The sequence below is a fragment of the Mobula birostris genome, chromosome 19, assembly GCF_030028105.1.
Source record: "Mobula birostris isolate sMobBir1 chromosome 19, sMobBir1.hap1, whole genome shotgun sequence".
Taxonomy (NCBI): domain Eukaryota; kingdom Metazoa; phylum Chordata; class Chondrichthyes; order Myliobatiformes; family Myliobatidae; genus Mobula; species Mobula birostris.
The window spans coordinates 47,033,565-47,054,958 of NC_092388.1; the positions used below are offsets into that span (position 1 = coordinate 47,033,565).

At 38.5% G+C, this 21,394-nt stretch overlaps 1 protein-coding gene across 4 annotated transcripts in view; it reads left to right on the plus strand.

Annotated features, from left to right (window-relative positions):
* The window catches only part of LOC140212579 (dyslexia-associated protein KIAA0319-like), a 76,181-nt gene that overhangs the window by 37,003 nt on the left and 17,784 nt on the right, over positions 1–21,394 (plus strand). For all 4 annotated transcript variants that reach the window (XM_072283548.1, XM_072283552.1, XM_072283551.1 and 1 more), the window contains exons 7-12: positions 5,233–5,320; positions 6,596–6,688; positions 8,512–8,644; positions 16,746–16,974; positions 18,448–18,571; positions 19,861–19,993. In XM_072283548.1, coding sequence (XP_072139649.1) covers positions 5,233–5,320; positions 6,596–6,688; positions 8,512–8,644; positions 16,746–16,974; positions 18,448–18,571; positions 19,861–19,993 — 800 coding nt within the window. The remainder of the gene's footprint in view (positions 1–5,232; positions 5,321–6,595; positions 6,689–8,511; positions 8,645–16,745; positions 16,975–18,447; positions 18,572–19,860; positions 19,994–21,394) is intronic.

Genomic DNA, 21,394 nt, shown 5'->3' on the forward strand with positions numbered 1-21,394 from the left:
CCTTCCCTGATCACCCCAATCCTTCCCTCTCCTCAGACACTACCAACCCTCTTCTCCCCCTCAAATCCCAGCTCTCATCCATGATGGATCTCCCCCATCCCCTCTGACCTTCCCCCTTCTGAGACAGAATGTTCTGCCCTCTGTACGGGCCTCACCTCTGTCCCCCTGTTCCCACACTTCAGTCAGTTCTGCGCCTGCCAGGACACTGAGCTCTTCTTCTGCTGCCTCTGTCTCTGTGCCTGCTTCTTTGACAAGGACTCCCTACCCTGCACCAAAGACCCCTTCTCGGTTTTCAACCCTCCTCCTCTTCCTGGACACCCCGCCCTGGTCTTCTGCCTGCTCTGGACCTTTTCATTGCCAGCTGCCGATGGGACATTAACCGTTTAGATTTTAACACTCCTCTCTCCAATTCCAACCTCACTCCTTCCGAACGCTCAGCTCTTCACTCCCTCCACACGAATCCTGACCTCACCATCAAACCCACAGATAAGGGAGGTGCTGTAGTAGTCTGGCAGATTTACCTCTATTTTGCTGAGGCTCGGCAACAACTGTCAGACACTTCTTCTTATTTACCCCTTGAACAGGACCCCATTAAGGAGCACCAGACCATTGTCTCCCACACCATCATTGACCTTATTAACTCTGGGAATCTCCCATCCACCGCCATCAACCTCATAGTTCCCGCACCCTACACCTCCCATTTCTACCTCCTACTCAAGATCCACAAACCTGCTTGTCCAGGTAGGCCGATTGTTTCTGCTTGTTCCTGCCCCACTGAACTCGTATCTGCATATCTTGATTTAGTTTTATCCCTGCTTGTTAAGTCCCTTTCTACCTACATCCGTGACGCTTCACACACTCTTGGCCTTTTCAATGATTTCCCTGGACCCGTACATGTTATTTTCACTATGGATGTCCAGCCCCTAAATACCTTCGTTCCCCACCAGGAAGGCCTCAAAGCTCGCCGTTTCTTTCTGGACACCAGACCCAACCAGTTCCCCTCCACCATCACTCTCCTCCGTCTGACGAAACTGGTCTTCGCTTTCAATAATTTCTCCTTTGGCTCCCCCCACTTCCTTCAAACTAAAGGGGTAGCCGTGAGCACTGGCGTGGGTCCCAGCTATGCCTGCCTATTTGTCGGCTCAGTGGAACAGCCTATGTTGCACGCCTACACTGGCATCACTCCCCAGCTGAGTGCTGATGAAGGGTCTGGGCCCAAAACGTCGACTGCTTACTCTTTTCCATAGATGCTACCTGGCGTGCTGAGTTCCACCAGCATTTTGTGTGTGGTGCTTGGATTTCCAGCATCTGCAGATCTTCTAGTTCGTGATCAGAAATTAAGTATCTTTACAAATTTTTAAAAAATCAAGTGTTAAAGAAGTGTGAAACACTGAAATACATTTAAACGAATGCAATCAAATGTTATAAATTACCTGAGACACTCCCTATATTGTTCCCTTCCACTGAAATGAAGAAGAACTCAGTGTCTCGTTAGGCACGGAACTGACTGAGGTTGGCCGCGGGGACAAAGGTGAGGCCCTTACAGAGCGCAGAACATTCTGTCTCAGAGAGGGAAAGATCAGAGGGAATGGTGGAGATCTGCAATCAGAGGGAGGAAGGGAGTTGGTAGTGTCAGAGGAGACTGTGCTCGGTCTGAATGGTGCATGTTTAACAGGTACATTTCCCAGTGACGTTGCTGCAAAGTTGCAAGAAGTTGGTGCTGTAGTAATGGAATTCATTTAGAATGTATTGTTAGACATAAAGAGAAAACAAGTGATCAACTGAGAGAAACTTTGGGACCTTTGTATTCGTGCTCACTTACACTGGGCTCCGGAATTCCCTGATGGTTAGGAAAGTCCGTAAATCATAGAATATAGAACACAGGATAGTACAGACCTTTTTAACCTACTCTTGTATCAGTCTAACCCTTCTCAATTGTCTTGCATCCATCTGCTTATTTAAACGTTCCTCAAGTATCTGCCAGTTGTGGGAAAGATAACGCTTTTGTTTAGTAACTTTTGTATTAGTGTGTCTACCAATAATTATAAGTATGCAATAATAGCACTTCAACATGTTGGAAAATCTTTATTAAGCACAATTTCTGTTTGTCCCATGCTGTGTGCAATTCAATTTTTTAAAAAGTATGATTGAAGAATTTACTAATGCAAAAGTCTTAGAACACATGAGTGCGATGATTGCAAATAGACCATAAAACCATAAGATATAGGAGCAGAATTAGGTCATTTGGCCCATTGAATCTGTTCCGCCATTCAATCCTGGCTTTTTTCCCCTCCTCAGTCCCACTTCCTGGCCTTCTCCCCATAACCTTTGATGCCATGTCCAATCAAGAACCTATCAAGCTCTGCCTTAAATACACCCAACAACCTGGCCTCCACAGCTGCCTGTGGTAATAAATTCCACAAATTCACCACCCTCTGACTAAAGAAATTTCTCTGCATCTTTGTTTTAAATGGATGCCCCTCTATCCTCAGGCTGTGCCCTCTTGTCCTAAATTCCCCTCCCACCATAGGAAACATCCTTTCCACATCTACTCTGTAGGCCTTTCAACATTTGAAAGGTTTCAATGAGATACCCCCTCATCCTTCTGAAATCCAGAGAGTACAGACCCAGAGCTATCAAACGTTCCTTGTATGATTACCCTTTCATTCCTGGAATCATCCTTGTGAACCTCCTCTGGACCCTCTCCAATGCCAGCACATCTTTTCTTAGATGTGGAGCCCAAAACTGTTCACAATACTCAAGATGAGGCCTCAGCAGAGCCTCATAAAGCTTCAGCTTCACATCCCCGCTCTTGTATTCAAGATCTCTTGAAATGAAGCTAACGTTGCATTTGCCTTCCTCACCACCGACTCTACCTGCAAGTTAACCTTTAGAGTGTTCTGCACAAGGACTCCCAAGTCCCCTTGCATCTCAGATTTTTAGGTTTTCTCCCCATTTAGAAAATAGTCTGCACATTTATTTCTATTACCAAAGTGCATGACCATGCATTTTCCATCATTGTATTTCATTTGCCATTCTCTTGCCCATTTTCCTAATCTAAGTCCTTCTGCAGCCTACCTGCTTCCTCAACATTACCTGCTCCTTACCAATCTTTATATCATCTGCAAACTTGGCAACAAAACCATCTATTCCGTCATCTGACTCATTGATATACAGCATAAAAAGAAGCAGTCCCTACACCAACCTCTGCAGAACACCACTAGTCACTAGCAGCCAACCAGAAAAGGATCCTTTTAATTCCCACTCACTGCCTCCTACCAATCAGCCAAATCTCTAACCATGCCACTAACTTCTTTGTAATACCACTGGCTCTTAACTTGGTAAGCAGCCTCAAAGACCTTGTCAAAGGCCTTCTGAAGGTCCAAATGTACAACATTCACTGCATCCCCTTTATCTATTCTACATGTAATCTCCTCAAAGAATTCGAACAGGTTTTTCAGGCATGATTTTCCCTTAAGGAAATGATGCTGACTTTGTCCTGTCTTGTCCTGTATCACGAAGTACTCCATAACCTCATCCTTAACAATTAACTACTACATCTTCCCAACCACTAACTGGTCTATAATTTCCTTTCTGCTGCTTTCCTCCTTTTATTAAAGAGTGGAGTGCCATTTGTAATTTTCCAGTCCTTCGGCACCATGCCAGAGTCCAATGATTTTTAGAAAGATCAGTACTAATGCCATCCATAATCTCTACTGCTGCCTCTTTCAGAGCACTAGGGTGCAGTTCATCTGGTCTAGGAGGTTTATTTACCCTGAGGTCTTTCAGCTTTTTGAGCATCTTCTCCCTTGTAAAGTTATGGCACTCACTTCTCTTCCCTCACACCTTTCAACATCTGGCACACTGCAAATGTCTTCCACTGTGAAGACTGATGCAAAATACTCATTTATTTTATCTGCCGTCTTCTCTGCTCCTGTTATTATTTCTCCAGCCTCATTTTCTAGTGGTCCTATATCCACTCTAATCTCTCTTTTATTTTTTATTTCCTTGAAAAAGCTTTTACTATCCACTTTGATATTGTTTGCTTGCTTTCTTTCATATTTTATCTTTTCCCTCTTAATGATTGTTAGTTGCTCTCTGTAGGTTTTTAAAAGCTTCCCAATCCTCTGTCTTCTCACTAACTTTTGCTTTGTTGTATGCCCTCTCTTTTGCTTTTACATTAGCTTTGACTTCCCTTGTCAGATACGGTTGTACTATATTGCTATTTGAGTATTTCTTTGTTTTTAGAATACACATGTCCTGCAACTTCCTCATTTTTCCCAGAAATGCACACCATTGCTGTTCTGCTGTCATTCTGCCAGCATCTCCTTCCAATTTGCTTTGGCCAACTCCTCTCTCATTCCACTGTAATTTCCTTTATTCCACTAAAAAACTGCAATGTCAGACTTTACTGTCTCTCAATCAGATTTCAAGTTGAACTCAAACATATTGTGTTCACTGTCTCCTAAGGGTTCTTTTACCTTAAGCTCCCTAATCACCTCCGGTTCATTACATCACACCCAATCCAGTATAGCTGATCCCCTAGTAGGCTCAATGACAAACTTCTCTAAAAAGCCATCTCATAGGCATTCAACAAACTCAGTCTCTTAAGATCCATTTCCAACCTAACTTTCCCAATCGACCTGCATGTTGAAATCTCCCATGACTATCATAACATTGCCTTTTTGACACTCCTTTTCTATTTCCTATTGTAATCTGTGGTCCACATCTCAGCCACTGTTGGGAGACCTGTATATAACTGGAATCAGCGTCCTTTTACCCTTGCAGTTTCTGAACTCAACCCATAAGGATTCAACATGTTCTGATCCTATGTCACATCTTTCTACCGATTTGATGCCATTCTTTACCAGCAGAGCCACGCCATCCCCTCTGCCTACTTCCTATCCCTCTGATAACGTGTAACCTTGGACATTTAGCTCCCAATTACAATCATCATTCAGCCATGATTCAATGGATAAACACTGATTGCCACAACATAGAAATGGGGAAATATTTCATTCTTTTATTCAGTGTTGAGACTGTAAAATAGCTGATGCTTTTAGAGTTGGTACATATGCATAAATGGAAACTCAATAATATGTGGAAAGAAAGAAACTAAAGGAGAATTGAAGTTAGATGAAGGAAATTTTCTGTGGAATATAAACTCCCACAGAGCCTAACTTAACTGTTTTCTTGCAGTAATATTCTATATAATTCTATTTCAACTTGCAGTTGTCAGAGGGCCTGTACGTTTTCAGAGTCTCAGTGTCTGGAGATGGTGCTTATGGAGAAAGCTTTGTCAACGTCACGGTGAATCCTGGTAATAAATGATAAATCTAATCAGCATCAGATAAGGAACGTTTTAATGGACCTTTACAGTTTGGCCAAATGATCTGCATTTTAATGTAGCTGATGGAATCTATTTTCTAGTCTTTAATTCTTTACCATGGAATGTGTGTGAAAGACTGTAAATATCTTTTACCTTCCTCTGGCAGAGAAGTTTTGTACATGCTTCAATTTAATTTAATCAACCAGAACGCACTCTTGCTTTTGTAATGATGCTTTGTATGTTATGGGTGAGCTGATAGCCAGATAGACAGTGCACACTAATTGATAATATTTTCAGTGGCCGACACCACGGGGCTGTGATTTACAATAAAATTTGTCTTAGCAGACTTTGCTGATTCAGATAAAACAAGTCATTAAATGCTTTTATTGCAAAAAGGATCTAGTTAGTTATATTACAGTTTAACTGGTGCATTTGAAAGACTAAGGTTAATATTATCTTTTATACACATAAAATTATACGTTTTATAAGTAGGTTAGCTTTATAGTGGAGTAAAAGCAAATGACTTTAAATTCGCTATTGCCATCTTTATCTTAGTGAAGCTTATTAACAGGGTTAATGTAAATGACGCTTTGCAATGGGTTCATTTTGTTGCCATTTATTTTGATTAATTGTACCCAAATATTAATTTTTAATGATGACTTCCATTTTGAAGTAACCTCTATATTACCTTGTGATACTTTTGACAATTCCTGTCTGGGGAATGTAGCATAAATATAATTAAGGAAAGCATAACTCAGCATTTGAGCAGCATCCTGTATGATTTATGAAGAGCTTTGTGGCTTTTTAGTTGTCCCATTGCTATTGCAATATGATATACATAGCAGTCAATGTGTGCAGAATAACGTCCCAAAAGCTGTGTCGGACAATATGAGAGTTAAGTTTTGACCTATGAACTGAGCAAAGCTTCCTTCCCCCATCAAAAGGCGAATAAGGTTTTGAGTTTAACATTTGATAGGGAACGTAATGTAATCCTTCACTACTCCCCAAGAGTGCTTGCCTAGATTTTGTGATCAAGTACCAGAAAAGGCATTGAGCATGTGAACTTCTGAGCTTAAAAAATAAAATGTATTTGGCGTAATCAAGCCTGCTTTTAAGAAAACCTGACAGATTGATCTTGAAATAGTTTGTACTGGTTGAAATATCATTGTGAAGTTGGACCTCTGTCTTTTTAATTTGCTTGTGGTTGTGTAGACAATATGGTCAACATGAAGTTTGTGCTAACATGTTGCATTGCTTTCCACAAAGCCACACGTGTCAACCAGTCTCCAGTAGCCATCGCCTCTCCAGAGGTACAGGAAGTGTCCTTGCCTACGATGTCAACGTTTATCGATGGAAGTCGTAAGTATTGCCACCATAGGGATAGATAAAGCATATACCATCTACAACCGGTCACTGTGGAAGTGTAGCCACTGTTGTATGAAATGCCAAAAACTGGTCACAAACATAAATGCCCAGATAATCTGGTACCTTGTGAGGCTGTGGTTGTGTGTTGAAAGAGAACTACTGGCCACGAAGCAGAATTCTGTTCAGCTTCAAAAAGCACTCCAGGATCTTCTGCATCCTGCTGAGATTGCTACTGGCTGAGGTTTAGCATTTTATTTGAAAGCCCGTCTCCTCAACAATGCTGCAATAAAGTGCCAGCAGGGATAATGTGTTCAAGTCTTTAGAGTTTGACTTGAGCCATAGCCCTCTGACTAGGCTGTGAAGAGATCTTGACAAGAACACTGCTAATATTAATTATATTTTATCTTGCCAAGTACTTTCTGGGAATTTATTATCTTTTAAGAAATTGTATAAGAGCATCTTTCAGAAGAAATGTACTCTCATTCTGTTAACTGGATATTTTTCAGCAGTTATAGAGTCATAGAAAAGTACAGCATGGAAACAGACCCTTCAGCCCATCTAGTATGTGCCAAATCATCTAAACTGCCTACTCCCATCGTGCTGGGACCATAGCCCTCCGTACCCCTCCTATCCCTGTGCCTATCCAAACTTCTCTTAAACTTTGAAATCGAGCTTGCATGCACCCCTTGTGCTGGCAGCTCATTCCACACTCTCACGACCCTCTGAGTGAAGAAGTTTCCCCTCATGTTCCTCTTAAACTTTTCACCTTTCATCATTAGCCCATGATCTCTGGTTGTAGTCCCACACAACCTTAGTGGAAAAAGCCTGCTTGCATTTACCCTATCTATACCACTCATAATTTTGTATACCCCTCATAATTTTTCTATCTAATCTTCTCTCAATCTCCTATGTTTCAGGGAATAAAGTCCTAACCTATTCAATTTTTCCTTGTAACTCAAGTCTTTGAGATACAGCAACATCCTTGTAAATTTTCTCTGTACTCTTTCAAACTTATTTACAGTTTTCCTGTAGATAGGTGACCAAAACTGTACACAATACTCCAAATTAGGCATCACCAATGCCTTGTATAACTACATTCCAAATTAGGCCTCACAAATATCTTATCCAACATAGATTATTACTGCATAGAACCAGGTCCTTCTACCCCATCTAGTCTACCCCAACCTATTTTTCTATTTAGTCCCATCTACCAACACCCAGATCATATCCCTCCATCCCCCTCTCATCCATGTACCTATCCAAACTTCTCTTAAATAGTGCATATGAACCTGCATCAACCACTTTTGTTGGCAGCTCACTCGCACTGTGCTCTGAGTGAAGAACTTACCCCACTGGTTTTCCTTTAATATTTCACCTTTTACCATAAACTTTTGCTCTCTAGTTCTGGTCTCATCTGGGGTGGTGGGGGAAGGAGCTTCCACCCCTTATATTGTTGTATACTTCTACCTGACTGTTCCTCTTTCTCCTACACTCCAGGGAATAAAGACCCAAACTATTCAGCCTTTCCCCTTAACTCAGGTTCTCAAGTCCCAGCAACATCCTTGTAAACTTTATCAGGACTCTTTCAAGCTTATTGCTATCTTTCCTAGTGGTTGGTGACCGAAACTGCACACAATATTCCAAATTCAGTCTCACCAATGTCTTATAAAACTTCAACATCACACTTCCTTTCCTGCCTCAGCTAGAATTTACAGTCTTATGTTATTTGTAAATGTTTTAAAGCCATTTTTGCCTTTACGCTGCCTTCGTGGATTGGGCCCATTGGATTTTGATAAACTAGTTACCCTTCTCTTTAGGAAGTACTGATGATGACAGGATCGTTAGCTACCGCTGGGAGGAGATTAAGGGCCCTCTGCGAGAACAGAAGGCATCAGGAAACACAGCCATTCTGCACCTGTCCAACCTAGTTACTGGTAACTACACATTTAGGTAATATACCCTTTGCTCAATGGATCTGCTCCCACTAATTGTGTGTTTTTAATACATGCTTACCTATTCCTTTTCATCACCAAATCAATAGGGAAGACCTTTTCATGGACATCACAAAGCTCTGGTGCACATGATTAATATACAGGGAGGACAGAGATCTACTTAGTCAGGTTGGGGTTGACAGTAGGACAGTGGAGAATTTCTATCTTTTAACATTGCCCTAATTGAAATTTGTCCTGTATTCTATTTCTGCTTCAGTTATTAATGTCTCTGCTTCAGTAACTCCTCCTTGAAGTCCAAAATGTACTGCGATGCAAGGTCAACAAAGATTAAGGAACAGGTTAGAAGGATACAGATGCAGGCTGAGAATAGTTCCCAGAAATCAGCGAAAGGTAGAAGTGTCAGTAAAATGATTTATTATTCCCACATGCACCAAGGTAGAGTACAAAAACTTTGTTTTTACAAGCCATCCACACAGGTAGTTTGATCACATAAAGTACCTTGAGTTAGCAGAAGGGCAAAGCAATAGCAAAATGCAGAATAAAGTGTTACGGTTACAGAGAAAGTGCAGTGCAGGCAAACAATAAGGTGCAAGGCCATGATGAGGTACATTGTGGACGTTGTACTAGTCAATAGTCTATGACATTGGGAAATAAATTGTTCTTGAGCATAGTGGTTAATGCTTTCAAGCTTTTGTATCTTCTGCCTGATGGGAAATGAGAGAAGAGAGAATATCTGGGGTAGGTGGGGGTCTTTGATTATGTTGGCTGCTTTCTGTCTTCTTGGTGAACCCAAGAATGATCAGTGAAAAAGTGTGAGAGATGTGGACAGTGAGGATGGGGGAGAGGGGCGATAAGTGTAAAGACAAATTGAAAGTGTGCATATATTGGCGATGAACTTGGATAATTTGTCTGGGAGTGATGCCTCTAGCAATTGAATATCTTACTAAAGACTATTTTCCCCATATTACTAATGAAAAGTAGAGTTTCTGTTATCCATGTAGTATTATCCGCAACCTATGCAGCAAGGAGGATTTAGATTACAAAGCTAAGGATGGCATTAAAGCTGCTTCTGTACAGTGTTCCAGAACTTGTGTGCTATCATGCAAATGAGTGCATGGCAAGACATTGAAATATCTCATAATAGAAGTTGTGTGACTGGATTCTCCAGGAGGCGCTCATGGTGTGAGGTTAGTCTTTGGCTTCGCTCCATATCATTACTTTTTTTTTAACCTACGATCACCCTTATTTAATTTACTTTTACCTACACTAAAAGACTCATCTTATAGAATTATTCTTGAGCTTTGGTTTTGAACTTTGAAAAAATTAGTAAAGATACAGGTACAAGACATAAAGCTTGAGACCCTGAACACGGGAAAGACTCCGACGGTAACGGGAAAAAGAAAGGTGAACTCAAGCAAACTGAATTAACTTATGTGACAATGTTGATTCTGTTAAGTGAAAAATTTGAGGAACAACGCCAAAGTTTTAAAGAAGAGATAAAGTTAATTACGGATTCTTTTAAATTGCTTGACCACTAGGTTAAACAGCAACAAAGTAGAATTGCAGAATTGGAGGAGGAAGCTCAGAAGAGAGATCAGAAAATAGAGACTTTGGAACAAAAAGTGTCTTCACGTCTAAACAATTGGAGAGTTTTAAATCTAAGATCATTGATCTTGAAAATCGATCTAGAAGACAGAACTTACGTTTAATTGGTCTCCCCAAAGATGTCGAGGATGGGGACCCTTTAATATTCTTTTCTCAACTTTTAAAGGAAGCGTTCAGCTCTGAATTCCTGAATGATCCTGCATTGCTTGACTGCGCTTATCGTACTTTGCGTCGGAAGCCAGATTCCCAATCTAAACCGAGACCAGTTATTATCTGTTTTCATTATGTTCATGTTAAAGAACATTTCATCCGAATTGCCCGTTGGCAGGGTATGATTAAATTTCAAGATTATAATTTCCGTTTGGTTGAAGATTTCAGTCCAGAAGTGATGAAGGCGTGTCTGGCTTTCAAACCTCTGATGTCGGAATGTTACCAAAAAGGTCTCAGACCAGCTTTATTTTATCCTGCGCATTTAAGAATTTCTCCTCCGAACAACCCACGATGTTTCTTTAATTCTACAAGTGCTGCTCGAAGTTTTCTGGATGAACATTATCCAGCTGCTACAGACTAATTAATGTATGGCTCTTGCAATTATAGTTTTGAGCTTTCGCTTTTCCTTAAAGCCTATAATTTACTTATGAAGGTGGACCTTTATAAGTTTAAGATTTTCGGTTTTGGTTGGTAGTGTAGGTATTTTTCATATTTGACTTAAGTTTTCTTTTGTTGACGGACTTGTTTGTTTTTTCTCTCTCTCTTTCCCATTTTGTTAATTCTTAATTTTTTGATTCTGAAACTGTTGTTATTGGATTGATGTTAAATTTTTATTTCATGGGAGGAATATCATGTGTTCTTTCTTGTTTTCTATAACCAAGATAACGTTCTGTCTTCTTCTTCCCATAATACCTTTCGCTTTTTTTATTGCACCATTTATTGGGTTTCTCTTTCCATAAGACTTTTTCTTGAAGTGCCATTTTTTTTCAACTAATTGCTTATGTTTATAAATGTCTAATAATATGTACTAGCGCTTTTTTATTATTTCAGAGACTATGATATGAAAATATTTTATTGTGTGTGTTAAATCTTTGTCTTCCTTTTTCGTTGTTATAGTATACTGTTTCCTTTGGATTTTGAGTGGCTTTCTTTTCAACATGTACCTTCTGAGCTGCCTTCTGGAGGAATGGGGGTAAATTTAGTATTAGTTTACTTTCTGGCCCTTTCTTGGCTTAGTTCTGGGTTTTCATGGGAGGTGGGTGGGGAGACTTTACTATTAGTTTTTTCAAATGGGCTAATTTAAAATTACAAAAATGTCTACAGAGTTGTAACTTCCGGTTCCTTTCTAAATTTCAAAATCCAAATCTCCCCCTCCCCCTCCCACTTTCAAATCTCTTACTAGCTATTCTTTCAGTTAGTCCTGACGAAGGGTCTCGTCCCGAAACAGCGACCGTACCTCTTCCTAGAGATGCTGCCTGGCCTGCTGCGTTCACCAGCAACTTTGATGTGTGTGTGAATTTCCAGCATCTGCAGAATTCCTCATGTTTGGTGATTTTAATTGTTGTTTAAATCCTTCAATGGATAGATCTATATCTAGTCAGGCATTACCGAATAAGTCGGCTACTCTTATCAACTCTTCTGTGATTCATTCTGGAATTTCAGAAACTTGGAGATTTCTATACCCTAAGGATAAAGAGTTTTCATTTTTCTCACATGTACATCATACTTGTTCTAGAATTGACTACTTTTTTATTGACTCTCATTTAATTCCATCTGTGGTTGACTGTAACTATGACATCATTGCCATTTCTGATCGTGCACCATTGAAACTCTCTATCAAGTTAATGGATATATCTCCTAATACTAGACTATGGCGTATTAATTCCAATTTGCTTCAAGATTTGGATTTTGTTAAATGTATCAAGGAACAGATTGTCTTTTTTTTAAAACAAGTCTTCTTTTCAGCTAATGCTACAGAAGAAATTTCCAGTGGGGTGTTATGGGACACTTTTAAAGCATATATCTGTGGACAGATTATCTCCTATTCTGCTGGATTGAAAAAATTTATTAAGAATGAAATACTTGTGTTAATTGACAAGATTAAAGAAATTGATAAGAAATATGCCACTGCTCCTAGTGAGGAGCTGTATAAACAGAGAGCCGAACTCCAAATGGAACATAGTTTACTGTTAACATCTTCAGTTGAAAATCAATTAATGAAAACAAGAAGCGAGTTTTATATACATAGTGATAAATCTGGTAAATTATTAGCTAATCAATAAAAAACTGCTTCAGTTAAACATCAAATTATCAAGATTCACAAACATGATGACACTTTGACAGTTGATCATGATGAGATAAACAAATCTTTTCAGGAAATCTATACATCGCTATATCTGTCAGAATTTTTTCATGATCCCAATGTAATGCATGACTTCTTAAAGAAATTGAACTTTCCGAAATTAACACCGGAAGAACGATTAAAGTTAGAAACACCTATTACGGATGAAGAAATACTGCAAAGGGTGTTATTTCTTCAATGAACTCTGGCAAAGCACCTGGTCCAAATGCTTATTCAGTAGAATTCTTTAAGTCCTTTTCTTCTATTCTTTCTCCTTGGTTGTGTAGAGTTTTTAAAGATGCGATTAGAATAGGTAAATTACCAAAATCATTTTATGGAGCTTCCATTTCTCTAATTTTCAAAAAAAAGGGATCCTACTGAATGTGCATCATATAGACTGATATCCTTATTGAATGTAGATTCTAAGATTTTTTCTAAAATATTAGCATCTAGGTTAGAGAAGGCTTTGCCTCAAATTATCTCTGTGGATCAAACTGGATTTATTAAAAATCATTATTCATCCTTTAATATTAGGAGATTAATGAATATTGTTTATACTCCTTCACTTAGAACTCCAGAATGTGTCATTTCATTAGATGCTGAGAAAGCTTTTGACAGAGTTGAATGGCCATATTTATTCAGTACGCTTGAGAAGTTTAATTTCAGCCCGATATTTATTTCTTGGATTAAATTGATATATCATATCCTTGTAGCTTTGGTTTTTACTAATAATCAAAGATCTCCCTTTTAAAAATTATTTCATGGTACTAGGCAAGGTTGTCCTCTTAGTCCATTATTATTTGATATTGCTCTTGAACTTTTAGCAATTGCTATTCGAGATTCAGCAAATATTTTTGGTATCACTCGTGGGAATGAGATACATAAGTTATCATTATATGCAGATGATTTATTATTATATATTTCTAATCCAGAGAAATCCATTCCTGCAGTTCTATCCCTGTTGGCTCAGTTTAGTAAATTTTCTGGTTACCAACTGAACCTTAATAAGAGTGAACTTTTTCTGTTAACCATACAGGTTCCAAGTTATGAATGTTTACCATTCAGATTGGTTACCGATTACTTTACTTAGGGGTCAAAATTACTAGGAAACACAAGGATTTATTTAAGGCTAATTTTTTACCTTTAATGCATCAGATTCAATGTTTGTTTACTAAATAGTCACCAATGTCTTTGTCATTAATTGGCTGGATCAATGCAGTCAAGATGATTATTTTACCTAAATTTTTATATTTATTTCAAGCTTTGCCAATTTTTATTCCGAAATCCTTTTTGATAAGGTTGACTCTAAAATTCCTTCATACATATGGCAGAATAAAAATCCTAGATTAGGTAAAAGATACTTACAGAAGCCCAAAAAAGGAGGGTGATTTGGCATTGCCCGACTTTAAATTTTATTATTGGGCAATTAATATTTGATATTTAAAATTTTGGACATGGAACTTGGATACAATTTCTAGTCCACATTGGGTAAACCTTGAATGTAAATCTGTACAAGGGTTTTCATTGGGTTCTATTTTAGGGACCTCGCTTCCCTTTGCTCTTTCAAAATTGGATAAACAAATGAATAGTCTAATAGTTAAATATACCCTTCGAATATGGTTTCAATTCTGAAAATTTTTTGGGTTGAATCAATTCGTTTTAGTAGGTCCTATTATATCTAATTTTTTTTCAACCCTCTATTATGGACCAAGCCTATTTGGTCTGGAAAGCAAAAGGGATAATACGATTTTGTGATTTTTTTTTGGATAATTGTTTCATGTCTTTTGAACAATTATCTAATAAATATAATTTACCTAGATCCCATTTCTTTAGATATTTACAGATTAGAAACTTTTTAAATACTGTTCTTACTACCTTTCCGAATCCATATCCAACGGATATCATGGAAAAAATTTTAGATTTAAATCCCTCTGAAAAAGGTTCAATAGCAATTATTTATAATATGATCATGAAAATAAATCCGGATGTATCTAATAAAATTAAGAACGATTGGGAAAGGGAACTTAACCTCACTTTACCTGCAGAGAAATGGGGAAAAAATCTTCAGTTAGTTAATTCTTCCTCTATATGCACTAAACATGCATTGATACAGTTTAAAGTAGTACACAGGGCTCATATGTCTAAGGATAAACTAGCCCGTTATTACTGTCATATAAATCCGATATGTGACAGATGTCAATCTGAGATAATTTCATTAACTCATATGTTTTGGTCATGCCCTTTGCTGAAGAAATACTGGAAAGATATCTTTGATATTATTTCAACTGTTCTGGATAACCTCACCCCATTACTGCAATTTTTGGTTTACCAATGATAGAACAAAGTCATTTGACCTCTTCATCTTGTCAGATGATTGCATTTGTTACATTAATGGCTAGAGGATCCATACTATTGAATTGGAAAGAGATTAATCCTCCCACTACATTTCAATGGTTCTCTCAAACTATGTCATGTTTAAATTAAAAAAAATTAGAAGTGTCATTTACGATCTTTCTATTAAATTTGTAGAGACTTGGAGGCCATTTATTCAATATTTTCATATGATGTAATTTGACCCCCTCCAATTCTATTCTGCTACTTTTAAATATATGGAGAGAGGAGCGGAATTAATGACACTATTGGTTTTATCTGATGTAACATACAGCCCATTTCTTTTTTTTAGTTTAGTTGATTAGGTTGATTTAGATTAGGGTTTTTTCCCTTTCTTATTGGAATATATATATTTTTCTTTTTCCATGATATTTTTGTATTTTTTCTTTATATTATATTTGTACTCTGTAAGATTTTGGGAGGTTAATATCTGTGTGTTAACTGTGTTCATATTTATATATACTAATTATTAACAATGTAATCCCAATAGCTTTGTATCAATTCTTTGCAATGTTTAAGAATTTGATATTAATAAAAAGATTGAAAAGGTTTTCAATCAAAAAAAATTGTGCGACCAATGTAGAAAGGGCCGAAATAAGTTTTGTGATGTAAATGTTTCACAGCCAGTAAATGTTTTTTTAAGTAGGAATGGAATGCACTGCTGCTGTTTTTATAAACCTGAGTCATAAAAATGAAAAGACCATTTGGCCTATGGTAATCAAAAAGGGCTATCCTACCGCCTGTCCTTACCCACTGCTTGAATCCTTGTTGAAAAATTTAGCTCCTTTCCAAGTACATTTGATACAGAAAGTGATTGCAGTTCCTCTTCAAGCAGTGAAGTCTGTAGCTTCCTGTCTTGGAGAGGAGGTATTCTTCTCGACCCACCTCTGATTCTTCTTCAAGTGACTCCAAGCTCTCCATTTATTGACTTCTTTGATAGAGGAAATAGCCACTCTATCCAGACTCCTTGTAATTTTATACAACACAATTAAATTTCTTCTTCCCTTTTCCAAAACAAAGACATCCCCCAACCTATCTTTTGTTAGTCCCGGCTATTTTTAAAAAAATCATTAGTGCTCTCTCTGGGGTAGTCCTGTCATCCCTGAACCATTCTGGTGAAACAGGACCAGTTTGGACTTAACTTGTGTTTCAAACAAGTCCAGCATAACCTTCCTTTTCCTATGTATCTCTTGTGCATTCTTAATCATTTTATCTATATTTGGTACAGATGATCACAAGGTTGTAAACTATGAGTGGTCATTGGGGGTTTGCACACTCTGAGGTCCCTGCGTTCGAAACTTCTCGAGGTGCTACCATTCATTGTGTAATCCCTTGTCTAGTTTACTCTTTTTGCACATTACCTCACACTTCTCTGGACTGAATGCTATTTTTCACTTTGCTTAGCACCTGATCAATTAAATTATGTCTATAGTTGTCCCTCCCGCCATCAGCTGCATGAGCAATATATAGAATCATTAATTATGCTTGAAATATTGAAATACAATACAAAAATAACTGTCCATTGCTGAGCCTGACAGAACCCTATGAGAAATGTCCTTCCAGTTCTATTTGGAGAAAGAGGCTGTAAAGCTCTTAAGACTAACAGCAAATCTGACGGCCAAAGGAGCGTTATCTCTGCTAACCGTGTCTTTCAGACGAACAGCAAATCTCTCGCCAGATGGAAATGTTATCTCTTCTAACCGTGACTTTCAGACAAACAACAAATCTAATGCCAGATGGAGACGTTACCTCTGCTAACCTTGTCTTCCAGACTTACTGTACTGGACTCAGATGGGGCCGAGAACTCAACTACTGCCAGAGTTATTGTCAGCAAGCCGATGGACTATCCGCCCATTGCCAATGCTGGTCCGAACCAAGTGGTAACCCTGCCGTGTAATAACATCACCCTGAATGGGAACCAGAGCACAGATGATCACAAGATTGTAAGCTATGAGTGGTCACTCGGTCCTAACAGTAAGGGCAAGGTCGTTGCTATGCAGGTCAGTCCAATCAATGACTATGTAACTGACCTGATTTGTGCTGGCGGGTTTTATTTAGTGGGCTGGAACAGCCCACCACCAGTGCTCCCAATCTTACTTGCCACCTCAAACTCCCTATCCCCAGTCTCATTCTCCAGCCAATATTTCATGGCAATCTTGTGATTCAGAAGTAATTCTCAAAATATAGATAATTGCAGAGATTTGGAGAATCTGGATTGGTGCATGCTTATTGTACATAATGGTGGGCTTCCATCTTGTTCTGTGATTCATGATCAGTGTAGACACTAATCCCATAACAAGGATATGTGTCTATTCAAGAATGGATGAATTTAGTTATGTATCTGTTTATTCTCCAAAAGTGCTTTGTTTAACTTAACTGTTTCTGTTTACATAAGACTGTACAAGTTCACAGTGGTGTGATTAAGCTGCAGAAAAGATTTACAAGGATGTTGTCTTGACTGTAGGGCTTAAGTTATAAGGAAAGACTGGATGGGCTGGGACTGTTTACCCTGAAGCAATGGGAACGTAGGTATGGTAGATGGTCACAGTTCTTTCCCCTGGGTAGCAGAGAGTGAAAAAACAAAAGTGTGAGCTCGAGGTAAGGAGGGAGAGATTTAAGGGGAACCTGAAAATTAAATTTTTCACACCGAGGGTGGTGGATATATGAATGGTATATATGAAGTGGTAGAGCTGAGTACAATGACAACATTTAGAAAGACATTTGTGCCGGTATATGGAAATAGGGAGATGGGCCAAATGCTGGGAAGTAGGATGAGCTTCGATAGACTTTCTGCTAGCATGTAGGGGCTGGGCTGAAGGGTTAGTTTCCATGGTGCATGTTTCTATCAATCTCAGGCAATTCAGCCAATTCCTTAGGTTGGTTGATTTAGTTTTAAATTTTCAGAAAAAATATAATATTGACACCATCTCCCTGCAAAACTATCCCTTTTAAATATGGGCTTTCAAAGATCAAATAGTGCCTGTGTTCATCTCTCCTTGAAGCAAATAATTGTGGTCCACTTCTCCTTTCTGACTTGGTGATGATTTTAATTTTATGACATCTTTCCAGGCATCCCTGAAGTGGAGGAAAGTGTTTCCCTATTCATTATTTCAAAATGCCTTGTAATTTGATAAAACTCATTTAAAGCCTCTGGATTGTCTTTTCGACACTGGCAGAACTAATACAGTGAATCATGCCTCTCCTCATAATTCGATTCTAGTCTCCATATTTAAAGAAAAATTAGATTGCAGAAGCAAATGAGAAAGAACAAAAAAAAAAATTTGCAGAATATTTCCAGAACTGAAATGGTACAATAGTCAAGAACGTCTGTAAAGGCAGAATTTCCTATTTTTCCACCAAAGCAGGCAAAGTTGCTGTGTGTACTATTGGTTTCAGTTGTATGTAGTGCATTTTATTTTTAACTTTCAGTTGGATTAGTCACGTGCTCCTAAATCACAATTCTTTTTCCTTAGGGTGTGCGGAGTCCTTACCTTCAGCTGTCAGCGATGCAGGAAGGCGATTACATGTTTCAGCTGACTGTCACAGACTCTGCAGGGCAGCAGTCCTCAGCAGAAGTTACTGTCATCGTACAGCCTGGTGAGCTCCCAGTGACGAGGTCTCCCACTCTAGCAACTGACAGAGTCCGGTCCAGTGAAGAATCATTCTACCCCAGAGATCAGGAAACTTAGTTTTTGAGAAAACAACTTGTAACAGAGCTTGTCTAGCTTTAACTCTCCTTGCCCTCTTTAACCCTTCTCCAGGCATTCTGCTATTGATCCCTCTCAACCAGCACAATCATGCCTTGGGTGTCCTATCAATGACAACTCCCCAACTTTCCCCCCCGCCCCCCCCATTCACTTCACCTCTATCTCCCGGTGTGCTCTGCAACTTAAAATATGCCTCCTCTTTAACTTTGCCCAGTTTCACCGAAAGGCCATCATCTTGAAAAGTTAACCCTGTTTCTCTACCCGTGGATACTGCCTGAACTGCTGATTACTAACAGTAATTTTAGATTTTTTGTAGTTGTGTCACTGTACATGTCTATTTTTGTTATAGAAAGCAGTCAAGGGAAGTAGAGTGATGAATTAAGGTTGGGATACTAATGCCATGTGCTGCAGTATTGCCAGCGCAGTTGGTACATCTTTTGCCTCATTGGTTTCTGTCAGCTCCTTTCTGATTTGCTGCAATGTAGCCACTGTAGTTCTGTAAGTTCAGAGATGAACACTGACCGTTGTTCACCTGACCCCCTGTATCATTTGCTGCAGGAAACCTGGCTGAAGGAATAGCTGAGATATCCAACCATTTACCACAAATGTTCCCTTAGCTGTGTGTAATTTAATTTATGGACACCAGCTTCTTCATTTGTTGTGCAGCTAAGTGAGTGTGTTGTGATGAGTAAGCTTTATCCAAAGTCCCATTTACATTGCAGGTGCCATTTATAATCAGAAACAACTGCACCATTGAAATAAATATCATCTGTGAAGAGAGAATAATGCAGGACAATGTAGGATAATTTAGCCACTGGGGCAGCTGCTGATTGAGCTACTGAAGAGAATTATTTTTGACTTGTTCAAATAAAGTTTCTACCTGTTTTGTTGCCCTTGACTTGAGGTGAAAGCTCTTTCTTTTACATGGCCCAGAAATTGTCAGAAACTATTGTATATCTGTCAATAAATGTTCATCTGCTATTGAGAAATACTCCACAGTGTCATAGTATAAAGAAATCGTACATGATTAATAAGAAGTTCATTGAATTACACGTACAGTTTCTACATACTGAATTTTCAATATTTAAACTGGTTTTCAATATTTAAGGTCTTTAGTTTCATTGTATGCATAGATGCGTAATAAATGCAGTGTCATTTCATTGCTGTTTTTTCCCATAGAAAACAACAGCCCTCCCGTGGCAATCGTGGGCCCTGATAAAGAATTAATAAGCCCAGTTGAAAGTACTACTTTGAATGGAGAAGGGAGTACTGATGACCAGGGTATTGTGTCATACCACTGGGAGAAAATCAGGTGAATGTTGTCTGGAATTAACAGATCATGCATTTTGTTATACCCTAGCTTCCCTCAGATATACATTTTGTTTTAAATCCAGAGTAATGATTAAAAAACATTAATGTATAGGTAAATGTACAGGCTCAGACATAATTGTTTATGGGACTTTTAATGGGCCTTCACTGAAACTGCAGAGGCCTCTGAAAGCATTATTAGTATATTATGAGGTCGTTGAATTGTCGGTGTTCACTGTGTAGAAGTAGTTCTGTACAACTCATTCTACATTTACATCAGTTCTTGGTTCTACTAACATTCAAACTCAACCCTAGTGAGCTCTATCTGTTGGAATTGCTGATGCCTGGAAATTTGGTAAAAGTAGAATTTGCATAAATGGAATCATGGAACTTTTGAATGTGGCAAGAAGTGTGGTCTCATTTGAAAAAAAAACAATTTAATCCTGTTTTTCAGCCCTTCCCTTAGATTCCTGGCTAGATTTCCATCCTTATTTATTTCTGTTTTTCATTTGAATGTTTCTTTTGAATCTGCTGCACCCAAAAGTTCATACCGTACATTCCAGATCAAGACAATTTCATACTGCAGGATTGTTTTTGTCTAAAAATCTTCTTTTCTTTACTCTCTGGTACTTCATCATTTATCTTAATCCCTGCTATTTGGCTTTCCCTCAGTGAGAAATGTTTCTTTTTATGCAAATCCATTCATAATAACAACTTTTAAATCTCTCCTTGATCTTCACTGTTACAAGGAGAATAGTCCCTGCTTCCATGTTCTCTCCATATAACTGCAATCTCCAACAGTACTAAATCTCCTTATCGCCTGGCAGATGGTACAGATCATTTTTAGAAACAAAGCAATCTACATTTTAATTGTATAATAATATTTCACTCATGATGTACATGCATGGAGTGTTACACATTATGCCATTTGGCAGTGCCGGGGCAGTAAGTTTGTTGGACCCTATTGGTCTGGTTACTTTCAATCTCAGTGCTCTTTGGCAATGTTTTTGTCTTGAACCTACACATTCTACTAGAGAGTAAATCTAGAGAGTAAATGTATATTCCTTTAGGAAAGTCGTGTCTTCTGTAAACAGAAGTGCAGTAGCATTCTGGCCTATATTTACCTTTCAGCTCAAGACACTGAACAGAGTCATCACCTCATTGCCATTTGCATACAGGTGCTTTCTGTGCATATTAAATAAAACCAGAAAATGCTGGAAATACTCAGCAGGTCGGGCAGCATCTGCGGAAAGAGAAGCAATTAAACTTCAAGTCTGGGATACTTTGATCTGTTAAGTCTGTTTCTCTTTGATGAATGTTTACAGCATTTTCTGTTTTCATTTCAGATTTCCTGCATCTGCAGTTTTTATTTTTTTAAGTTTGCTTCTCTTTGATGAATGTTTAC